The sequence below is a fragment of the Phocoena sinus genome, chromosome 1 (genome assembly GCF_008692025.1).
Source record: "Phocoena sinus isolate mPhoSin1 chromosome 1, mPhoSin1.pri, whole genome shotgun sequence".
Classification (NCBI taxonomy): Eukaryota; Metazoa; Chordata; class Mammalia; order Artiodactyla; family Phocoenidae; genus Phocoena; species Phocoena sinus.
Genome location: NC_045763.1, coordinates 126,722,750 through 126,747,212, shown reverse-complemented (window position 1 = coordinate 126,747,212; position 24,463 = coordinate 126,722,750). Strand labels below are relative to the sequence as shown.

Genomic DNA, 24,463 nt, shown 5'->3' with positions numbered 1-24,463 from the left:
TAACCCCGCAACATGTAGTTTCTTAATGGAGTTAGTTAAGGAAACTTTTCATTATAGAAAGGAAAATGGATTCCCGTTAATTCTGCCTTGTTTAGATTTTTCCACAATGGGAAGTGTTAACAGGGGAAGTGTAATGATGCCTGGGAAAGACATCCACTGTTTGTCATCCAAATTTGCCAGGCCAGTGTAACTGACTTCCCATGTAATTCCCGAGGTGCTTGAAGACAGGAAAAGATGCTGCCATCTCACTGCTCCCGCAGGAGCACCCAAACCAAAGCTGGAGCCAGGCCCAGGTGTGACGTGGTTTAAATTGGTCTCTGGTGCTGCCCCATTCTCCTTATCACCATCTGCAATCTCCTATTGCTCACTAACAAGTCTGTGGTTATGGTCTTCTTCATCAGTAGATATACACCACCTAGAAATGACTTAACCCAGTAGTTTTCCATTATTTCACCACCTCTTATCAACCCAGTTGGGATTTTAGAGATAGTTTGAATAAGGCAATATCCCTAGACCATGCTACGATCTTTTGTATGTAATTGTGTCTTTATGTCAGAGATACTTGGAGATCAAGTGTCTCCTAAGGAGAGGAATATGAGTTGACAAACCTGGTAAGATATAGGAGACTCTAGTGAGAATATGAATCTTTTACAGGCAATGGAAAACAATTTGTCATTCCACACTAAAGAATGGGGTCTGCTGATACCATTCAGCATTCTTCTAGAATGGTGAGGTCAGTCATGTGCATGGAAATGGGAAGAGCCAGAAATCTCGTGCTCCCCTCTGTGTCTCCCTTGATCTGCTGTTATCACGGTCACAATGGGGAAACACACCTTACCTCACTCTTCAAAATACTGGTCATCTCTTCCCCCTTTTTAGTTAGGTCGTTGTTTAATAAACTTGCCTTGTACAAAGCAGATGCTCAACAACAATAATAATGTCTACCTTTCCCAGGGATGTTGGCACTTTAGCAGAGGATCCTGAATGCCTAAATCTAAATCCAAAGGATACATGTCAAGTTTATAGGTTAGAATAAAAATAATAATAGGCATTAGTTTTCAGAGCATTTGCTAGGTGCTGGGTACTATGTGAAGCACTATAAATGCATTGTCTTGTTTAATCCTCTTATTATCCTCATTTTATGACTGAAGCATTGAGCTCTAGTAAATTTCTGAAGGTCAGACAGCTGATAAGTGGCAGAATTGTAATTCAATTACAGCCAAATCTGTCTGATCGAAGAGCCGAGTTCTCAATCATTGCAACACAGACACTTTCTTGTGGATTGTGCATTTACTTCTCTGCTGTAACAATTCTGCTTTTTACTGCTTACTGCCATTATTTTCTTTGCTCTGTCATTATTTTCTTTGCTCTGTCACATATTGCATTGAACTTGTTTTTTCTCACACCTGTCCCTGATGCCATATTCTCTTTTGTCTCATTGCACATAGCAAAGAGCCAGTTGTATAAAATAGTCTCCTGATTTTTCAGGTTCATAAAGTAAAATACTTTCTAGAGAAAGGCTTTTCTCAGCTCCTGGCTTGGTTCCTGTTTATTATGAAGCATTTCTTCTCCTTCCTATTTAGTCTCCAAGATTTTTAAAAATCTTTTGGCTGTACCATGCAGCATGTGGGATCTTAGTTCCCCGACCAGGGATTGAACTCACACCCCCTACATTGGAAGTGCAGAGTCTTAACCACTGGACTGCCAAGGAAGTCCCTAGTCTCCATGATTTTGATTTATTGATGTTCATTGTCATTCACAAACCTGAAAAGATAGTTTCAAGCATTTGTCTTAAATTACTTACTGAAGCTTCCTAGGGCAAGGACAAGGTAGCAGGCTAGATGAAGTGGAAGCCCAGAACTCCTGCCAGATGAGCTGCAGGGTTTCATTAGCTAGGACTAGGGGTACAGATCTCAGATCCCATTTCTGAGGCATGGCTGTACATAGATGTTCTCTCCACGATGCATCTGGGTACTGAGGTTAGGCAATTTAGAGGAGAAAGCCAGACTGTGGCAAAATCTTACTCACTCGTGATATAGGGTTGAGCCTTTGTGTCATTATTACTATAGTTACTGAAAAAAAAAAAACAAAACACTGAAGTAATGGCGTTGGAGACAAGGAGATTGCTGACGTTTTCTTTTATTGCACAATCTTCCTAGGAATCCTGCAACCTGACTGTCCAATCATGGAATTTTTTAGAAACTGAGCTGGTCCAGGAAGGAGAGCTTTTTAGAGAAGCATCCCTGAAATCACATCACAGCAACTGCCAACTTTGCCTAAACACAGAGCCCGGTGGTGCTGGCGTTAAGTGAACACTCTACATGCACTTTGTTGCTGCTGCAGCTCTTAACTTGTGCAGCTTTGTGTCCAGGTCATATATACTTTGTGGATATTTCAGAAGCATTTATGGTTCCATACAGGTACACAGAGGAATGTGCAGTGGCTGAACTTTTGGCCAAATGGGGTCTTGGAAACCTGCATGGTGACATGGGAAGAACAGGGGCTTTGAAGTCAGACTTCACGACCTTGGATTTAAGAAGTGGTTCTAGTATTAGCTCTGCAGTCCTGGACAAGGCAACTAACTTGCTTAAGTTTCAATTTTATCATCTGTACAATGTCACTCACACAGCCTATAATCAACATCGCATACTAGTATTGCTGATTTTAAGTCAGTTTCTCCCTCTAGACTAAGGTCCATAAGGAGAAGGATATGTCTTGCTCATTGCTACATTCTACCATGCCTAGTACACCGTCTGGCAAGAACTAGGTGATCAATAAACAGTTATTAAGTTAATAAGAAGTTCTATAACAAAAAAAATATCTACTGGGATTTTTATTATAATTGGGATTATATAGAATTAGATTAATTTTAGGAATATCTATACTTTTATGACTCATAAACATAATATATCTTTTTGTTTCTGTAATGTTTTCACTAAGGTTTTATAATTTTTGCTACAAAGACTCACACGTGTTTTGTTAGGTTTATCCCCAGGTATGTGAAGTTTTTATAACACTGTAAAAGTCTTCTTATAAAAACACCAGATTTTCTAATTCTTGGGGTTGATGCTTAGAATTGAAACTTAACTTTGTATATTACTTATTAAGTCACATTTTAAAGTTTTGTTACTAGTTCTAATAATTTATCTGTAGATTCACTGAGGTTTTCTACTAGACAATTACATCATTTGCAAATAAAGATGATTTTATTTCTTATTCTCAAGTCCTTACATCATTTTTCGTTTTATTCCTCGTCTTTTTTCTTAATTGAAGTATAGTTAATGTACAATATTATATGTTTCAGGTGTACAATATAGTAATTCACAATTTTTAAAGATTATACTCCATTTATAGTTGTTATAAAATATTGCCTATATTCCCTGTGTTGTACAATATATCCTTGTAGCTTATTTGATACATAATAGTTTGTGCTTCTTAATCCCCTACCCTTATATTGCCCCTCCCCGCTTCCCTCTCCCTACTGGTAACCACTAGACTGTTCTCTGTATCTGTGAGTCTGTTTCTTTTTTGTTATATTCACTAGTTCTTGTACTTTTTAGATTCCACACATAAGTGATATCATACAGTATTTGTCTTTCTCTGTCTGACTTATTTCACTTAGCATAATACCCTCCAAGTCCATCCATGTTGTTGCAAATGGCAGAACGCATTAACAAATTAAAGAACAAAAACCATATAATCACCTCAATAGATGCAGAAAAAGCTTTTGATAAAATCAAACATCCATTTCTGATAAAAACTCTCCAGAAAGTGGACATAGAGGGAACATACCTCAACATAAGAAAGGCCATATATGACAAACCCACAGCTAATATCATACTCAATGGTGAAAAGCTGAAAGCATTTCCTCTAAGATCAGGAACAAGTCAAGGATATCCACTCTCACAACTTTTATTCAACATAGTTTTGGAAGTCCTAGCCATGGCAATCAGAGAAGGAAAAGAAATAAAAAGGGATCCAAATTGGAAAAGAAGTAAAACTGTCACTGTTTGCAGATGGCATCATACTATACATAGAAAATCCTAAAGATGCCACCAGAAGACTACTAGAACTCATCAATGAATTCAGTAAAGTTGAGGATACAAAATTAATATACATAAATCTGTTGCATTTCTATACACTAACAACAATATATTAGAAAGAGAAATTAAAAAAATACTATTTACCATCTCATCAAAAAGAATAAACTATCTAGGAATAAACCTACCCAAGGAGGTAAAAGACCTATACTAGGAAAACTATAAGACACTGTTGAAAGAAACTGAAGACAACACAGATGGAATGATACCATGTTCTTGGATTGGAAGAATTAATATCATCAAAATGACCATTCTACCCAAGGCAATCTACAGATTCAATGCAATCCCTATCAAAAGACCAATGGCATTTTTCACAGAACTAGAACAAATAATTTCAAAATTTGTGTAGAAACACAATAGACCCTGAATAACCAAAACAACCTTGAGAAAGCAGGACAGAGCTGGAGGAATCACGCTTCCTGACTTCAGACTATACTATAGAACTATAGTGACCAAAGCAGTATCGTACTGACACAAAAACAGACACATAAATCAATAGAACAGAATAGAGAGCCAGAAATAAACCCATGTACTTATGGTCAATTAATCTGCAACAAAGAAGGCAAGAATATACAATGGAGAAAAGACGGTCTCTTCAATAAGTGGTGCTGGGAAAACTGGACGGCTACATGTAAAAGAATGAAATTAGAACATTCTCTATTCTTTGTTTTTTATTTCTTGTCTAAGACATCTAGAACAATATTGACTAGAAGTGGAAATAATGGGATCCTGTCTTGTTACTGATCTTAAAGGGAATGTTTACAGTGTTTCACCATTCACTATAATGCTTACTATAGATTTTCTTTGTAGATAACATTTATCACATTATGGAAGTTTCCTAACATTCTAATTTTTTTAAATAAATGGATGTTGAATTTCACTGAACATTTTTTTGTGTATTGAGAAGGTTACATTTTTTTCTTCTTTAATCTGTTAATACGAAGAATTACATAACTGATTTTCTAATGTTAAAACAGTTTTGTCTTCCTGGGGTAAATCTCAGTTGCTCATGGTGCATTATGCAACCTCTTCATTGTTTACAATAGGTCACAAAGGGAAAACTGAACTAAGGGAAGTCGAGTCACTTGTCCAAGGCCACACAGCCCAAGTATTTATAAAAGGCAGACTACTGAAACCTTGAAGTTCCGAGTAAGGTAGAATGGATAAAATGGATTCAACCCAAAAGGTGTTTAGCGATTACCAGCAGACCACTCTATTCAGAAAGAACCACTCTGCCCCTTGGATAATAACATCTAGAACTAAACTTGCCTTGCAGCGGTGGGACCCCAACATTTCATTTAGGGTCATTCAGGGTCCCCATCATCTCATAAGTAAATCCTCAGGGAGGCTATTAAATCTCTGAGAAAAACAATTCCCTCTTATCAAGGGCCAGGATCATAGAATTACTTGAGGATCAATAACTCAGACTTGATTTGATTACTTCCAGCAAAATGACTTTATACAGTTGCTGATTTTCTACTTCTTTATTATATTATGATCTATTGTTTAATGTCACAGCTGGAGTTTATATGTATTTCATTCAATGACCCATTTTGATAACCAAGATATTTGGGTGCCAAGTGTTGTTCCAGAGTACATATGAAGTTTTTTATTATTCAGGTTCATGTTTACCAGAATTCTCCTCTTTGAGTTTAACCATTTTCTAGCAACATAGTCCCCAGAACTCAGTAATAAAATAACCTAATTTTCTAAAAATGAGCCAACTGACCAATCCTGTAAAAGGCAGGCAAGCAGAAGTTGAACAACCACAAAAGCAGCAGCCACGAAACCCAGGGAGCAATCCATGTTTGTGTTTTGGACATCTACCTTTTCATTTGTTTTTCACCTCTGTTGAGCCTGCCACCATTCATGCTTCACTGCCAGTGACTGCATCAAAGTCCCCAAGCTTGCAAAGTGGCAGGAGGTGACATCAGGCATCTTTATGCAGTGTCCCAATGTTTTGTGTTACTTTCTCAAAACATTACAGATTGGGTAAGTGCCATAGTAATCTAAGTCCTAAAAAGTAGAAAAATGAGATTTTTGTTGTAGCTGTTTACCAGCTTGGCCATGAAGTGAGTATTAGAGCAGAAGTGAGGAAATGGACGCTTTCATATACTACTGGTGAGAGTTCAAATTTATACTTTTATCTGGAGGATAATGAAATAATATCTGTCATCATTTTAAGTGCAAATATACTTTGGCCTAGTAAATCCACTTCTAGAAATTTTCCTAGAGAAGTTATAGGACAAATATAGGTAAAGATAAATATCCTAAGATGTTTTGCAGTGTTGTTTATAATAGTAAGATTTTCATCAATATGGGATATTTTAAATAAGTTATGGTGCATTATAAATGGAATATTATGCAGCCCTTATAAAGGCTGATGTATGTATATATTTATTAACATGAAAAGATGTCCTTAGTATATGGTTTACTTTTAAGAACCAAAATATAAAAAATAAAACTTAAATCTATTTTTGTTGAAAAACTTTTTGTGAATATATGAATTAAAAAATTCTGGGGCTTCCCTGGTGGCGCAGTGGTTGAGAGTCCGCCTGCCGATGCAGGGGACGCGGGTTCGTGCCCCGGTCTGGGAGGATCCCACGTGCCGCGGAGCGGCTGGGCCCGCGAGCCATGGCCGCTGGGCCTGCGCGTCCGGAGCCTGTCCTCCGCAACGGGAGAGGCCACAACAGTGAGAGGCCCGCGTAACGCATAAAAAAAAAAAAAAAAAAAAAAAAAAATCTGAAAGCCTACCAAGTTAACAGTGGTTATCTTTGGGTAGGGTGACATAATGGATGATTTTCACTTTTTTTTTTTTTTGTCTTTCTGTATGGTATGGATCTTCTATAAAAGAATACATTACTTTTATATTTTCATTTTAGCAAAAGACTATTTTCCTTTGGGAATTGTTTTATTAATTACATTGACAGATGAGCTGAAAAAGTATAGTTTTATTGTAATAACAAAGAGTAAAATGGCAAGCTCTAGCTATAGAAAGAGAAGAACACTTATTAAGCACAGTTTAAGTACAACCGAGTCACCCAAATTAAAATCTCAAATGACGCCATTTCCCATCTCTTCATTGTTAAAGGAGAGCAAATTCCTAGGAGGCTATCATACATCTTGGTAAGACAATTCCCTTTTATTAGCAGCCAGGAGCATAGAATTATTTGAAGTGCTTTTTAAAGAGTTTAATGAAAAACTCACATTTTAGTGTAGTGTCATTTCAGCTGGACTTGAATTTGAATCCCATCTTTTTCATTTATTAGCTCTGTCATGTTGAGCAAGACATTTAACCCTCCAAGCTGTAATTTACTTTTTAATAAAATGTGTATCATAATAATCTCTGAGTAGATGAGCCAGCTGTGCAGATTGGAACTAACCCATAAGGCTGTTGTGAGGATTCAATGAGATACAGCTTTTAAATTGCTTAACATAGGGTCTGGCCCAAGAATAGGAGCTCCATAATAGTAGCTCAAAAAGGTAACACTATCTCTGTTTCACTTCCTCAGCGACTTTGAAAGAGTCTATGAGTGTTGTTCGTGTATGAACAGGTCACCAGTTTAATTGTGTTTCTACTGTTCAACTGTGGGTGACAACCCTTTTGTGGTTATCACAGCCTTATGTTGATCAAAGGGCCCCAGACACAACATGCTCTTGGAAAGATAAAAATACTTTTAATACAAAAACCACTTCCTAATTCATCTGCTGAGTTTAGAGCATTTTCTGTATGTGCATGTCCAACCACTGAGCTTGCACAAAAGAATCTGACTTATTCTACTCAGCTCAGTGAGTAGATGCTGCTCTAAGCATCCTTTCCAACCACCTCTCCACTGCCGTCATCAGACTGAGTCAGATATCTTTTCGTGGAGCTCGCACAAGAACGTGTGTGTATACACCGTGTCCTCCATATTGTTAATTATGTTTCTCTACCCATCTCTTCACTGGTCTTTGAGTTCCGTCAGCACCGGGACTGCGTCCTATTCATCTGCGTGTCTTCAGAGAGTAGCTTAGAAGATAGCGCAGAATGGGCCGTAACAAAAACGTGTAGGACAAATAAATGAAACTCTGGATGGGGCTAAGTGGGCATAAATGGGGTAATATGGAGTGTGTCCTGAGAATCGAATTTCTATTTACGGTTATGTGTGTAGATAGTTTTGTGAAGGTTCATGTTTACTGTTTGAGACCATGGCCAGTGACTGATTCCCTTGCCTTTCCTTCCCTTTCAAAAACTGCAGAGCAAAGATAGAGAAACAAAATGCTTGAGCATAATACCACAGACCAATTTAAATAGAATTTCAGTGGGAAGAGTTAGCAGTTCATGAAATTTGTGTAAGGGTCAGCTTTGTCCATGACTATGTCAGCCATCAGGGGAGTGACAGACACTTAGGGTTTTTTTTTTTTTTTTTTAGTTGTAACTAGAGCAGAAATATTGTATCAGAAAGGTTTATGATATATTGTCAAATGACAAAAGCATTGTGCTGAATATACAATGTGATTCCAATTCCATTGGTGACAGTACTTTGGATAATTTTTTCCCTACTTTATGTTTTTCTTTTCTTTACAACAAACATATATTACATTAACAATGAGGGGGGAAAGCTATATGTTCTTCTTTTGAAGTTCTAACTTGTCATCCTACGGACTATTCTGTAGAAAGTTCCCTAGTCTTCTATGAGTAGAGGACCAGCTGTGCAGGTGGAACTTCCCTTAGAATTAACTGCCTTCTATTTGACTAGATGACAGATGCTACACGTGAAGATACAACCTTAACATGGCCTGTGGGACCCGACATTGTCTGGGTGCTCCCTAACACAGCTTCCTTCCCAACCCTCCAGCCACTGTGGCTATCTGGTAGCTCCTGGGCTACTCCAAGCCTCAACTGGCCTAGAAAGTTTCCCCACATCATTTTTTTTCTTCCTGCATTTTAACTGTGTGATTTTAATCTAGCATCCAATGCCCCACCTCTAAATAAAACAACTCTGAGCTCCACGAAGGTGTTGCTCATTATTGAATCCCTAGTGTTAGCACAATGCCTGAAGCCTTGAAGGCGCTTAAATATTTCCTGTGTATATGAATGCACCACTGAAATAATATAAATAGAATTCAGAGAGGAAGATGGGAGGGGACACTTTTATTGTGTCTACCCAGAGCCACCCACCTAATAAATGAGTCAACAAGTATTTGTTGGGTGTCTATTTGCCCTCTGCTAGATACTACAGGAAAAGCAAGACTAATATAAAAAGGGGCCCTGCCCTTTGGGAATTTCTAGTACAATATGAAGAGGTGAGAAAACATGATATGAAACAGAGAAGTAACACTACTAATTAAATTATACTAGAATCATCGTGTTTTTAGTGGCCACGAAATTAGAAACAATATAGATTTTCTACATAGACTAAATCCATCCAAGCAAATGGTATTCAGCCTGAACAGCTTTTAAACAAAGTCAATGGTATTTTCCTTCCATTCCTATTCCTTGGAATCCTTTCCTACTCCCCTCACACTCCCTAAACTTTAACATTATCCCACTTAAAACACATTGTTGGTAGAACCTAGAGTCTACAATAGCACCTTCCCTCATATCCATCTGAGAGATTTTTTTTTTTTTGAATAAGGCAATGTCAAGAAGAGGATCTGGAGAGTGAGAATAAGAACAGGAGGGAGTGGAGGCAAGTCTTAGAAAAATAATAGCTAGCACATCCACGGCACTTGCAGTGTGTCAGGGATTGTTCTGAGCACTTCACACGTATATCCATGTAACTGTCCAAACATCTCCATGTGGCAATAACTGATGACTATTATCCTTATGTGTTAGCATAGCTGAGGGAACTGAGTCACAGGAGGACAGTAACTTGCAAGGTCACACAGCTTGTAGGCGGTGAAGGCAGGCAGTCTGGCTCTAAACCTCTGCAACATGCTGCCCAAGGTCCCTCGTGCTTTCCTCTCTCTCAGCATCCCTTGTTCTCCTGCTACCATTCCTCTATCACCGCCTCCTTCACCAGGCTTTCTATTTCTACCACGTATTAATCCTTTCCTCTTTGTCCCAAATTCCCAAGTGCAAATGCAGGCCCAAGCTCTTTAAGTCATCTTTATCTTTGGACCTCCAGATTTTTCCATTTTATCCCAGTTTTAATCGATCCATTTACAAGCTATGATAACCATGGAGTGAATGAAGAATAACACCCACTACTGCACAACTAGAATTCCAAGGGGATAAACTGGAGTTACGGTTTTCTGACTTGACACTAAATGCTTGATACTTGATGTTGCTGTCTGATGGCAAATCTGAAAAGTGATAATAATGCCTACATTTGTTGAGCGCTAACTGTGGACCAGATATTGTTTCAAGCACTCTCCACATATCAATTCATTTAATCACATACAGCCCTGTAAGAGAAGTTCTGCTATAATCATTCTATTTCACAGTTTAAAAAAAAAAAAAAAAAGGTGTAGAGAGTTTAAGTAGTTTGGCTAAAGGAGAGCCACACATGGAACCAAGTGGGGTCTCTTAACCACTGTACCACACAGCCTTTTACTTCCCCACACTAACCATTTTTACATCTTTTTTCTGATTTAAGAAGCAGAAGTCCCTTTCTGATAATGACCCATGTCTGTTTTATATTTTCACTCCCAAAGTCCTTCCAACAACCCCTCCAGTTGCCAGAAAACCCTCAGTGGCTTTCCCTTTCCCACCTAATTATTTTTTGTTACTATATTTGTCCCTTATCCGTCAGAAGCCTGCTGGAATAGAAAACATTCACTGAGACTTCACAGTAACTGGAAAACTTACACTAAGACATTATGATTAAGACAAAGTGAGTTTTCCAATATATGACCTTAAATTGGAGCTCATATCATCGTCAAAAGAAACCTGACCACTGCGGGTGTGGGTACAATTCCTATACTACTCAGCCTGGAATGTCCAGGAGTGATTCACACTCACCCCTGTCTGTGGACCACCTCCCATGGAAGTCGACAAAACCCCCCTGCCCGTCTCCTCGGTGACTGTTATTTCTAAGCTGCCAACACTGCTCCTGTATTATCTACATTCTAACTTCATGGGAAGGGCTGTGGCGACTTTCAGGAAAGTGAATAGGAAGTTGCTTTTCTAAACAGCCTGACAGCTGAGGGGAGGCAGCAAGACTATAAGAAGTCTGGGCTGCACAGACAGCAGTAAGCTGGCTGTGTCACAGAGGAGATGGTAAGTTCATTTCTCTTTACTATGGGAAGTGGTTGAGTTGAAGTGGTTTGGAGCTGAGTCAGGCAGGTAAAGCTTCCGAAAATGAGGAAGGGCAGTAATCATGGAGCTTTGTGTTGAGTAGCCTTCCAGAGTTTGTAAGCATTTCAAAACCTGCTGTCCACTCTGACCCTCCCCACATCTTTGTGAGTTTCTATGTCCATGTTACAAATGAAGCTGCTGTGTCTTACAGAGAGGCTAGGTGTTTTACCTAAGGTACACTGTTAGGCTTGATGTTGTCTGGATCTGAACTTCCGTCCTCTGAATCTACAGCTGCTGTTTTTCCTAGCAGGGCTTACAGGGACTCTCTTGGAGCAAACCTTGGTTAACCCTCAACCCCCTTCTCCAGGATTGCTCTTCTGTCTGGGTTGAATGCAAGGCTGAGCAAGTGTCCTGGGACAAGACTACAGTTAAATGTTTTCTCATCCCCAGCTCGCCTATTTCTTTCTCTGAGCCCTAAGAGTCTGCTGGGACTAATGTGGAGTATTCACACAGTTCCCATTTCTGCCTCAGCTCTCAGTCCTGTTAGTGACTCAGTTTCCTCTTCTATAAAATGGACAGAATAATAGTACTCTACTTTGTAGCATCATTGTGAGAATTAAATAAGTTTACACTGAAAAGCATTTAGGTCTGAGCCTGGCACATAATTGTGGATTAGTAAATGTTAGCTGTTATTGTTACGAGAAAGAGAAAATTCTTGGGGTTTAGTGGGATTTGGGATCCAGGGAAGATCCAAGGAAAAAGCCTTTCTTGAACTCATTAACATTATCCTAGATAAGACACACACAGAGTTTTACCCTCGACTTACAAGGCATATCTCATACAGTCCTAGGGTCTACAATCCTGCAGTCTGTGGCTAGAGAGGAGCCAGACTGTCCCTGTTTTTGAGCCCCTTTCTATGGGGGGGATACCAGAAGAAAGGAGCACTTATACCCAATTCACTCCATCTCTTTGCTTTATTATAGTACCATTTTCAAATACTTGTAATGAGGATTTTCCAGGTTGGGGAGAATAGGGATAAAAGGACGATGAAAAGAAGAGGAAGGAGTTTGAGTCTGTCCTGAGTTTGAACTCCAATGATGTAAGAATGTGTTTTACTTTTGTCTTATCTCTTGCATAATTTTCCTGTATTGGTCAACTTAAATGAATGAACAGTTCTTTCTTTCTTCCGTCTATTCTCTTTGGGATCCTCCTCTATTTTAGAGGAATGTTAACAGATTGAATCATGGAGTTCTTTGAGATTCTGACGAAAGGTACAAGTCCTTTTCGTAGATGAAAATGCAGACATCCACATAAACACTGAGCTTTATGGAACCCCACCCTTTCGCCTCCTATGCTTTAAGCTCAGAAGTTCCTCCACTGGCATCCTGAAACTAGGCTGGAACTCTGCAATGAAGTGCTAAGAACTCCAGCCCTGGAATTGTTTTGAATATTTCAATGACAAGACCTTTTCCTTTGCCCTTGAGTACATTTGTCTCTTGGGATTCCGGAACCTAGAACTCTGTGTGAAAATTCAACTTCAAGTTCAGAGTGGCTTCAATTAACCCTAGGACCTGAGGAAAGATGTTAAGGTTTCTCTGGTGGGGTGTTTTCAATCAGATGGATCTCAGAGTGGGGGAGCGCTAGATGGGGAACTTACAGTTAAATTATGCCAATGTTAGTCAGGGTGTGAGTGGACTAAGAAGCAGGTCTGGATTCATTTCCATTTATACCTTTTAACCATCTTAGGTCTGTTGATTCTAGTTCTTACTCTTCCTTCCATTACCTATTTTTCAAAATGTAGTTAAATTGTTCACGCTCTCCTGGGCTGGCTGCTAGCTCTTAGAAAGTGAAGTTTCAGAATTTTGTAAGTGGAAGCTTATTAATCAAACCCTCAAACATCACAGTGACTTACTACTTAACAGGCGGTACTGGGGAAAGACTCTGGACCTGACCTTAGAGGGTAGGAACATGATGTTTCATAAGTGGAATTTATTATTACATTGTCTTCTAAGTGACTCATTTCTCTGTTTGAAAAGCAAAACAGAAATTTTATAAAGTCAAATACACAAAATGAATCCTTTATATTTGTAGAGATATAGCTCAGCCATGGTCCAAATGGCTTAAAAAATCTTTTAAGTATGCTACTTTATATTTAATGCCAATATTTCATCCTAAATAACAGTGATCAGGAATCTAAATACATATATATGTGTATATATATGTGTGTGTATATATATATATATGCTTTGATTCTTAGTATTCATGTTGTCCTGGGCTCCTCTTCCTGTCTTTATTTCTATTTGCTATTTGGCTTATAGACTTCTTTGTTTCACTGCTTCATTTTCTGCCTTTAGGCTGAGGCCACTAATATCTGTGCTATATTACCACCATCACCCATAAACTTAAGGGAAATAATATGATATCAGTTGTACTGCTTGAAAATCTAGACTCTGCCACCGACAAGTTGTATAGTTCTGTCTCTTCAATGACTCTCATATCTGCCTTCCCTCTTTGTATTCTCACCGACCCCCTTTAATTTCCTTTCTTTCCCATAAGAAATTTCTAAGATAAAACAAACTGATTTTGTAGATATTATGATATCCAATGTTTGCAAATATTTATTCGGTGCCCTACCACGCACCTAGCAGTGTGCTAGAAGTATATGTAAATAAATGTTGAAAAGAAATCATCTGTTTAAAACCACCTGTAGACTTGCTGCTTTTTAATTTGAAAGACTACAGATTATAATATTACCTCAAATTACAAAAAAGAAACACCATCGTTAGATGCATCTATTCAGGACGCTTCTCTGTTCAAAACCCTGGCAATTGGATCCCTTCTGGAACTGTCATTTCCAACTCAAAAGATCTGACTCCAGAACAACTTCTTTTCAACTAACCTCTAGGACTTCCCAATTTTCAGCAGCAATCAGACCACATCACTACCTCTCCTGAAATCTACTTGCTACCCCATTTGTCTTGCACTTAGAACAAAAACCTCACCCCCTTGTTTTAGTTCCTAAAGCCCAGAGTGATCCGTCCCCAGCTTCATCTCATACTCTTCTACCCTTGCTCATTCCATTCCAGCGACACTGAGTGTTCTTTGAACACTCCACATTTTCCTTCCACCTTAAAGCCTTCACATTAGCATTTCCTTCTGTCTTTAATGCTTTTCCTCCTGCTTCTCACTGGTTTCTTCTGGTCATTCTGCTCTCAGCTTAAATGCCACCTTGGTAGAGAGGTCTTCCCTGACCTCCCTCCCTGTCTAATATAAGCAGCCCGTCCCTCTATCACATAACCTGGCTTTAATTCTCTACCTAGCACTTATCACTGTCTTCTATTTTTTATGTTTACTCGTTCAGTACTGTTGTGTATATATTGGTGTTTGTTTCATTGTCTGTCTTCCACAGAATGTACATTTCATGAGGAAAGGAATCGTGTCTTCTTTTATCATTTTAATTGCCAGTGCCTATAACAGTGCCTGACACACTGTAGGCACTTAATAAATCGATAGTTATTGAAATAAATAATGGGAAAGAACACAGGCAATAACAAGGGCGTGCCTATCTTGGAGTGGGGAGGAAGGGATTGGTAATAGGGAAGGCTCCTTTGAGGAGGAGACTCTTGGACTTTTAGAGCTAGGCATCCACAGAAGGAGAGGGTGCCCTGGGCATAAAGAGAACATGGGGAACATACTGTGCATTCTGGAAAGTACAAGATGTCGTGTTATAAACGCACCGTAGAATTGTGGTGGGGGCAGGGTGTAATTGAGGAGTAACGGCAGGAGATGGGACTAGACAAGTAGGAAGAAGTCTCACCTTGAAGAGCCTCACAGCGTCATCTTAAGGAGCTGGTATGTACTGCTCAGGGAGTAGGAACGGCTGATGGATTTTAAGTAGTGAAGCAATATGATCAGATTTTGTGTTAGGAATATCATTCAGACAGCATTAGAGATAAAGAACTGGAGATGGGTAATCTTGAGGAGAAGAGACCAGTGACAAGATGATTTCTCTGGTCCAGGAAGGAAATGATAATGTCTGAATTAATGCTGCAGCAATAAAGTGGAAATCTGCAGAATGGCCAGGTATCTCATCAGAAGGTAAAGTCAATAGGATTTGATGGCAGATTGACGTGAAGGGATCCTTGGCCTTCCCTCCCTGGTCCCACCTGATGGAGGACTTCAAGGTCTCTGTGGGCAGGTAGCTTATGGGGCTCAGGGCCAGTGATACTGTCTGTTCATAAGAACATGTATCCCTTACATGAGCCTTCTTCGGTGCTGGAGCCTTTCAAAGGGACACACCCACTCCAGAGAGTTACATGGAATTTGCCTTCACCTCTCCCTCTTCTAAGAGCTGCCACTATTTGATGCTTCTCCAGGCTTTCCTGAGACACACCAGGTATGATAGGTCCTGATTCCCCCACTTCTCCTCCACTTCTCCCCATCTGCCACCCGCATGGAGTTTAAGTGAGTCCTTCTCCTTTGTTCTCTCACATGGGATGTGAGCCATCATGTCCCTTGTTTCTCTCATACTCAAAGAGAATGAGACCAAGTGCCGAGAACATTTTTTTTTTTGCACAGCCATATTATACTCTTCTACCTAATCATAATACACTTTTACCTTTGATACGATCACTGCTGTACCCATACTGTACTTAGTTCTAATTATCACATATTTCTTCAACATTTTCCCATTCAGCACGCCTGTCTTACTTTCAGTCATTCCCTTGCCATTTTTCACTTATTCATTCATTCATCTATAACATATTTATTAAGGATTAAGCATCTGCTCTCTATTATGGCTAGGATTCAGACATGAGTAAGTCATATCCCTTGCCCTGAGAAGCCTCTGCCAGCAGCTGCCTCCAGCTGCGTGTGCTCCTATGTTTGTTTTGCATTTGGATTGCAGACTTCATGCTCAGGAGGAAAGTCAGGGATGGAGATGCTGATGGAGAGCCATTGGCAAACAGACGACCATAAAGAGGCCCTAGGAAAGCAGAAGAGTGATAAGAGAATAGGGCCAGGGAAGTAGGAACCCAGGGGAATCTCTATCTCTACCTCTGCAAGACGGCTGATGTGGATTCAAGAGAAGACTCGGAACAGTTGCTCAAGATGTCAGAAAAGAATCGAGAGAAGAACCAAGGGAAGCATTTTAAGCAAAAGGAAATAGTAATATTTATTGCTGCAGAAAGGTCAAGGGAGATAATGATGGAAAGATTTCATCGGGTTTGGTAATTAGGAGTCAGGGGTAAACTCAGCAGGAGCGGTTGTGTAGTCTGGTGGGACTGGGGCCTGGAGAGGAAAGGGGAGGCAAGGAAATTAAGAAACTGAACTGTAAAGGAAGGAGAGAAATCAGACAGGGCCTAGGCAGAGGACAGAGGGTCTAGGGAGGGACACCGTAGGTTGTGCCTCTAAAAGTGCAAGGCTGTGGTCTACAACATAGACAGGAGAACAGAATCACCTTTTTTTAAAAAATTTTTTTCACGTCTTTATTGGAGTACAAATGCTTTACAATGTTGTGTTAGTTTCTGTTGTACAACAAAGTGAATCAGCAATATGTATACATATATCCCCATATCTCCTCCCTCTTGAGCCTCCCCTCCCAGTTTCTGCTGTACAACAAAGTGAATCAGCTATATGTATACACATATCCCCATATCCTCTCCCTCTTGAGCCTCCCCTCCCTCCCACCCTCCCTATCTCACCCCTCTAGGTGGACACAAAGCACCAAGCTGATCTCCCTGTGCTATGTGGCTGCTTCCCACTAGCTATCTATTTCACATTTGGTAGTGCATATATGTCAACGTTACTCTCTCACTTCATCCCAGCTTCCCCGTCCCCCTTGCCCGTTCCCTCAAGTCTGTTCTCTACATCTGCGTCTTTATTCCTGCCCTGCCACTAGGTTCATCAGTACCGCTTTTTTAAATTCCATATATATGTGTTAGCATACAGTATTTGTTTTTCTCTTTGACTGACTTACTTCACTCTGTATGACAGTCTCTAGGTCCATCCACCTCACTACAAATAACTTAATTTCGTTCCTTTTTCTGGCTGAAGTAATATTCCATTGTATATATGTGCCACATCTTCTTTATCCATTCATCTGTTGATGGATATGTAGGTTGGTTCCATGTCCTGGCTGTTGAAAATAGTGCTGTAATGAACATTGTGGTACATGACCCTTTTTGAATTATGGTTTTCTCAAGGTATATGCCCAGTAGTGGGATTGCTGGGTCGTATGGTAGTTCTATTTGTAGTTTTTTAAGGAACCTCCATACTGTTCTCCATACTGGCTGTATCAATTTACATTCCCAGCAGCAGTGCAAGAGGGTTCCCTTTTCTCCACACCCTCTCCAGAATTTATTGATTGTAGATTTTTTGATGATGGCCATTCTGACTGGTGTGAGGTGATACCTCATTGTAGTTTTGATTTGTATTTCTCTAATGATTAGTGATGTTGAGCATTCTTTCATGTGTTTGTTGGCTACCTGTATATCTTCTTTGGAGAAATGTCTATTTAGTTCTTCTGTCCATTTTTGAATTGGGTTGTTTGTTTTTATGATATTGAGCTGCATGAGCTGCTTGTAAATTTTGGAGATTAATCCTTTATCAGTTGCTTCATTTGCAAATATTTTCTCCCATTCTGTGGGTTGTCTTTTCATCTTGTTTATGGTTTCCTTTGCTGTGCAAAAGCTTTTAAGCTTCGTTAGGTCCCATTTGTTTATTTTTGTTTTTATTTCCATTTCTCTAGGAGGTGGGTCAAAAAGGATCTTGCTGTGATTTATGTCATAGAGTGTTATGCCTCTGTTTTCCTCAAAGAGTTTTATAGTGTCTGGCCTTACATTTAGGTCTTTAATCCATTTTGAGTTTATTTGTGTGTATGTGTTAGGGAGTGTTCTAATTTCATTCTTTTACACGTAGCTGTCCGTTTTTCCCAGCACCACTTATTGAAGAGGCTGTCTTTTCTCTACTGTTTATTCTTGCCTCCTTTGTCAAAGATAAGGTGACCAAATGTGCGTGGGTTTATCTCTGGGCTTTCTATCTTGTTCCATTGATCTATATTTCTGTTTTTGTGCCAGTAGCACCCCTTAGGGGTGGGCGGGGCCTAGGCTCAGGACCCATGCAGCCAGAAAAGGCCTTGGGGGCAGGGCCTAAGCAGGGCGAGTTCAAGCATGGGGCGGGGCCTCTGCTTAGGACCTGTGCGGAAGGGGAGTGTGGAGCCCTGGAGTGTGGAGTTGCCCAGTTTGGAGGCAAGGTCCTGGGTGAGGGTGTGTGGGTGGGGTTTAGGCCCAGCACATTGGAGGGCGTCTCAGAGGGGGTCTCCGAGTGCAGAGGTAGGGCCCTGGGTGGGGGTGTAGGGGCGGGTCTTGGGCTCTGCGGGAGGCTCCGAGGGCAGAGGATTAGGTCTGAGAGCCCAACAGGCTCCGCGGTGCCTGTGTGGACAGGGAAAGCTCTGGCTGCTTTCCCTTCTGTCCCTCTGCGCCCCTCCACCACCGTCCCCCTCCCAGGGTCTCCCCCATCCCGCTGGACCCCTAACCGTGGGTGGGTCCCGCTGGGTGTAGGAACTCCTCCCCTCCCCCAGCCACCCCTCAGGGGTCCGGGTCCCGGAGGTCTGGCCTTTACTTTTGCTCCCCCTTCCCTCCCTCCCACTCCCTCAGGACCCGCGTGGCTGGAGGGGGCCTAGGTGGGCAGAGGATCAGGCTTGGGATCTCAACAGGCTCCCGGGGGCCCAAGTGGGCAGGGGAAAACTGGCCATGCTCCCTTTTGATCCTCTGCCCTCCCAATGGTCCCCCAATTTCCCCCTTCGGGTGTGGGATCCCTTCCCCTCCCCTAGCCGCCCCGCAGGGGCACCAGTCCTGTCCCGCCTCCACTCCTCCCCCACACTCCCCCCAATGCACCATGTCCTACCCGGTTGCTGGGGGTTCCTCCCGTCCCCTTATGTATCCGTGGTCCCCCACCGGTGCCTGGTAGGTGCCCTAGTTGTGCAGAGATGCGAATTCCACATCCTCATAGTATGCCATGTTGACTCCGCCCTCCCATCGCCTTTCTATGGTACAATTCCTGCCTACTTTATAAGCCACCCAGAATGCTGGCAGCCATGGGATTCCTACTGGCATTTACTACCTCTTTCTATGCAAAGGTCGAGGGAAAAACACTTCTGGCTCCTTCTACTTTGTCTCTGCCTCTCTCTTCACCCTGCAATCACTTTTAGTTATTTGAAAAGTAAAATTAAAGATTACCACGGTGCAAAGCAGCCTTCATGAAGGTTTACACAAGCACAGGATGTTATTCTAATAACCCCATCTCAGACTCCTTCCCAGTGACTTCCAGTTTGAAGCAGGTTGCCAAAGAACATTAAAGTAAAAATTAGCAGAGCACACGGCTGCTCCTCTAGAGAGGCATTTCCTGGTGTTTCAACACTTAACTTGTTTAGTAACAAACACCAGGACAGAGTCCTTAACTCTTCACCAATGTAGACCCCTGTCCTAAAGATGACACTGAGAGCAGGGGCAGATGTGAGAAGGCTTACCCACCCCAAGGAAGTTTCAGAGGGAAATTATTACTCGAATGAAGATTTTTAAGCATCATTCGTCCTCCACACCCACACACAAAACCCTTGTCCGTTGCCAATGAGTCAAGGTGCTGCCTTACAGTTAACACAGAGATTTGAACTTGGGGTCCATGAACCTTCTGAAATTGTCTAAAAAGTGGCAAGCCTGCAGTTTTTTTTTTTTTTTTTTTTTTTTTTTTTTTTTGCGGTATGCGGGCCTCTCACTGCCGTGGCCTCTCCCGTCGCGGAGCACAGGCTCCGGACACGCAGGCTCAGCGGCCATGGCTCACGGGCCCAGCCGCTCCGTGGCATGTGGGATCTTCCCAGACCGGGGCACGAACTTGTGTCCCCCGCATCGGCAGGCGGACTCTCAACCACTGCATCACCAGGGAAGCCCAAGCCTGCAATTTTTTAAAAAAAGAATCCTGACTATGGCTTTTATCAGACTTTCAAAGGAGTACACGAGTTCTGCGAAAATAAGAATCACTGTCTTAACCCAACATACATTCCAGTGCGGAAGCTTTGGCAAATCATCTAAATTCGCTGAGTCTCAGTGATAGGCAGTGATGGTGGTCCCATCTTGAGCATCCATGGTCCAAAAGACCTGCTGAAGAATGCTGGAGAAATGCCTAATTGATTTGGAGTAATCTTTACGGTTTCCTACAGCTCTCAAACATTCTATGAGAGGTGATTCTTGGTATTTGATTTTTAAAAACAGAAAAGTATGGTCAGATTAAAGTCGGGGACACACAATGACTTGCATTTTCCTTTCTTAGATATTGTGTCTTGATCAGAAGCACTTACCAGTCCTCTAAAACCTTAAAATGTTCAAAACTAGCACTCTCTCTCTCTATTTTGTTTAAACCAAACCATACTGAAAAGTTTAAACAAACAAGTTAAAACATAAAACAGCTCTGTTGGGATAGTGGGAGGAGTTGGGAATGGAGGTAGGGAAATAGGAGCCTCACCTGGTCACTGTCCCAACACACTTCCTTGAGCTGGTCCCAAAGCCAGAGAAACCCCTAGAAATACTCTCTACAGGAAGAAAACCACTTTCTAAGGGCACAGGAAGAGCACCACTAGATTAAAAACACTGCGATCCTCCTCCAATCTACCCGAGAAGAAACGCAGTAGAGTTTCAAAGGCAAATATTGAGGTCCTCTTCATTAGGCTACACTGCTGTGCTCTTCACCAGCAATAGTTTTGCTTCTGTACCTCCAAAAAAATCCTGAAAAACTAAATAACCTCTTGAACCTTTCTAAGTGGAGAGCTAAAATTTTTCATCATAAGTTTTTAAATAAAAGATGGAATTTCCAGTACATTATAAAGATTGGCCTTTTACAGTAAATAAATATAACATCATTTCCTAGAATTTGTCCAATGGAATAAAATACCATAGTGATCTGACAACACTTATCACATTAAAAAAACATAGTGATCTGACAACACTTATCACTTAAAAAAACATAAACTAGTTTCTAATAATAGGGAATTTTATATTATTCATTTTCTCTTCTTTAATACCTATTTCTATTTCACTTCCTCTACAGAATTTAATTCATTTTATTGATCACTATATCATACTTCTTTACACAAATAAAAACATAATTAAGTTGAAATGTAAAAGATGCAATTTTCTGAAACCATAAATCTCTGCTAAGTTTTTCACCTTTTTGACTGAGTTACCATGACAATTACTTTTAGTACACACTTAAGTAAAATAGCATAAACATACTACAAATTTTGATGAGTAATTTAAACTTCCCTATTTAAAATGCCGTTGAAGATGCATCTCTACATGAGAAGAGGGGCTTTTTCCCTATTCATGTAACCTTGTATGAATATTATTTATTGATACAATCAAACAAGTTCAGCATCAATTCTATTCCTAAATTTCGTTTTTTGAGGATTTTTAAGCATTAAGGACTTTTATTCATATGACTAAGTAAATGGAAATGGAAGCTTATTATAGCAATGTCTCTCAATTCTTTGAATTCCTTCCAAGTTTCATGTCCCAAATTACATAGTGATGTATTATCAACATGTAGTCAATGGTCTAGCATCTGACAACCTAAGTGGGTCTTCATCAAAGCTGATGCAAGGAGAGAAATGGAAACCCCTGGACTTGAAACAGATTTGTTACACTATCATTTGAAGCATTCAAGTTGTCAAGATCTAAACCAATATTTTGGATGGTCTCTGTTTGGCACACCCACTGATTTTTTACATACAGAGGCAAGGCCTAATGATAAACAAGAGTCAAGTTATAAAAGGTACGATTTCTTTTACAAAATGGGAGAAGGACACACTTGTAGTCAGATTGGTTTTAGGAAAGTGCACATGTTGGAGTTGAGAATCTGAACACAGATTTACTTAAATCTTCCTTGTCTGTGTACCCCTTGGGAAGCCAGGCTCATTCTGGTTTAAAGATTTCTGCTACAGAACCTGGCATGGTACTCTTTGGGTACTGAATAGGAATATGGTACTAATAATAGCTGGTGATATAATACAATCCACAGAGAATTCCATGGGATTAAGTTTCCGCTAAGGGATTATTACCATGCTTCCTGTGCAAATAAACAGCACCATAAATCATAACATTATGATACTCCCAGTGTTTGATAATAGGTCCTGCAGAGGCCAGTTGATCGGTGTCCTAGTTCATAAGAACACAAAATGTGCCTGCTTATTAAAGCCAATATTCAGAAGCTCCTAGATGGAAAAGTGCCAGGCTTCTTATACAAAGATAACCCCGCTGTCTGGGAGGCTTGCACCGATCTGTGTGGTACCCCTCACTGTCTGGTCTGGCTGTAGTCAACAGTGTGTATGCACTGTGCACCACCCACCCTCCCCGTACAGCCTACATCGTCCATCTCCAGAGCCCAGCTGTGGCAACTGAGAATTTCTACATGGGAAGGGTTTGGGGTAGCAGTCTGGCTGGAAGAGCAATAAAGCTTCAGCTGCAAAGCAAACGCACAATTTCTATGTTGGTGGTTATATTGGGGTAGCTCTGGATGAGTACAGATGCGGCAGCTAGGCTTGGTCATGTCACATATTCTATCATCGACAACAACGCAGCATGGATTTGAGAGCCTGGAGGTTTACAAAAGTAAGAAAGTAAAGTGGAAAAGGCTCTTGTTTCAAAGTCAGGCTCTGCTTCTGTCCTTTTGAATGTTACTTTAGACTCTTCAACCTTCAGTATTTTCACGTGTAACATGAGGGTGTTGGATGAACATTTACAGAACTTATTTGTCTAAAAACGCTTTAAAAATGTTACTAGATTTGATGAAATCCCAACAGAAGGGAGCTCATGAGAAATCATACTTGCTATAGATCCAAGGGAAATAAGTTTATTATTCATATATTAATAAAAATTAAATATGTATGTATATATACATGTATACATTAAGCATTGGATAATATTATAGATATATGCTGAAATGATAAAGCAAGAAAAGAAAACATAGGTCAATAATGCAGGATAGACGACATAGCACAGCACAATTAGTTGATGCTCTGTGCATCAAAGTATAGGTCAGACAACTGTATGGATCATGGAGTTTCTGTGTGACTTCTTAGTACTCTTGGGTATGGCATACCAGTTCTTAAAGGGGGATTATTGCATAATAATAATGACAGTGTTTATTTACATAAATATTACAAAATATGTCAGAAAAGCAAATACTAGTGGCACAAAGTAGTCACTCAATAAATATTTGTTGAATGATTGAAGAAATGAATTTTGTCCTGAGCCTTGGTGCAGTGTCCAACTGGGGTAGGACTCAAGCAGAGCAGTGAGAAATAAAAAGGGAGCAGAAGGCTTGAGCCACCTCCTAATGGAAACAGGCAGGATTGTAACTCAATACCATGATTATTAACTAGAATTGTTTGGCCACAGTGATTGCACATGGATACTAAAAGGAAGTTTTCTTTTCTTATTGCAGGCCAGGTGCCTAAAAGCCATCTGGAACTGGAGATTTCAGAGAGTGGTCTTCAGAACCACCCAACTCTTTTGCTTCAGTGCCCTCATCTCTGGTAAAGTTTATGCTAACCCTTCACCTGGCCCTCAGTGATTAGGGTGACTTCTCCAAATGGGAGAAGTTAAGGATGGTAGCCGGTTGTTATGAGGCATTAGAAAACAGTTCAAGACCAGATTTCTGGAGGAAAAGTGCACCTGACACCATCCTATTGGTAGAAAAGGCTTCAGGAAGACCGTACACATATATACCCAGGGCCGACTTATCCATTAGACTCAATAGACACAGGCCCACGTTACTTTTAGGGACCCGTAAAAATGCTTTAATTTCTTTAAAAATCATTTCCTTCTAGGACCCCCCAAAATGTTTTAGTGTGTAATACTAATATGTTCATCTTTATACCAATGCAGTTAGAAAATACAGTTTTTAATATTTTATTATCGAGGAAGGGAACTCCAAAGGCAAAACTGCCTAGAGGCCATGCAAGCCAATATGCAGCCCTGGTGACATCAGAATAAAGCCTTCAGGCAAAAAAAATGCCACAGAGGTGCCTGTGAGGGAGGGACAAATGGAAACGACCCTCTTGTGGGCAGCAGGGAAGGTTGAATAGGAACAA

At 40.5% G+C, this 24,463-nt stretch overlaps 1 protein-coding gene across 5 annotated transcripts in view; it reads left to right on the top strand.

Moving 5' to 3' along the window:
• The window catches only part of SELP (selectin P), a 66,244-nt gene that overhangs the window by 12,501 nt on the left and 29,280 nt on the right, over nucleotides 1-24,463 (top strand). For 4 of the 5 annotated variants that reach the window (XM_032649601.1, XM_032649588.1, XM_032649593.1 and 1 more), the window contains exons 2-3: nucleotides 2,160-2,303; nucleotides 23,815-23,905. In XM_032649601.1, coding sequence (XP_032505492.1) covers nucleotides 2,160-2,303; nucleotides 23,815-23,905 — 235 coding nt within the window. Of the gene's footprint in view, nucleotides 1-2,159; nucleotides 2,304-11,222; nucleotides 11,305-23,814; nucleotides 23,906-24,463 lie in introns of those variants that run through there. The other variant, XM_032649609.1, reaches the window with a different exon arrangement.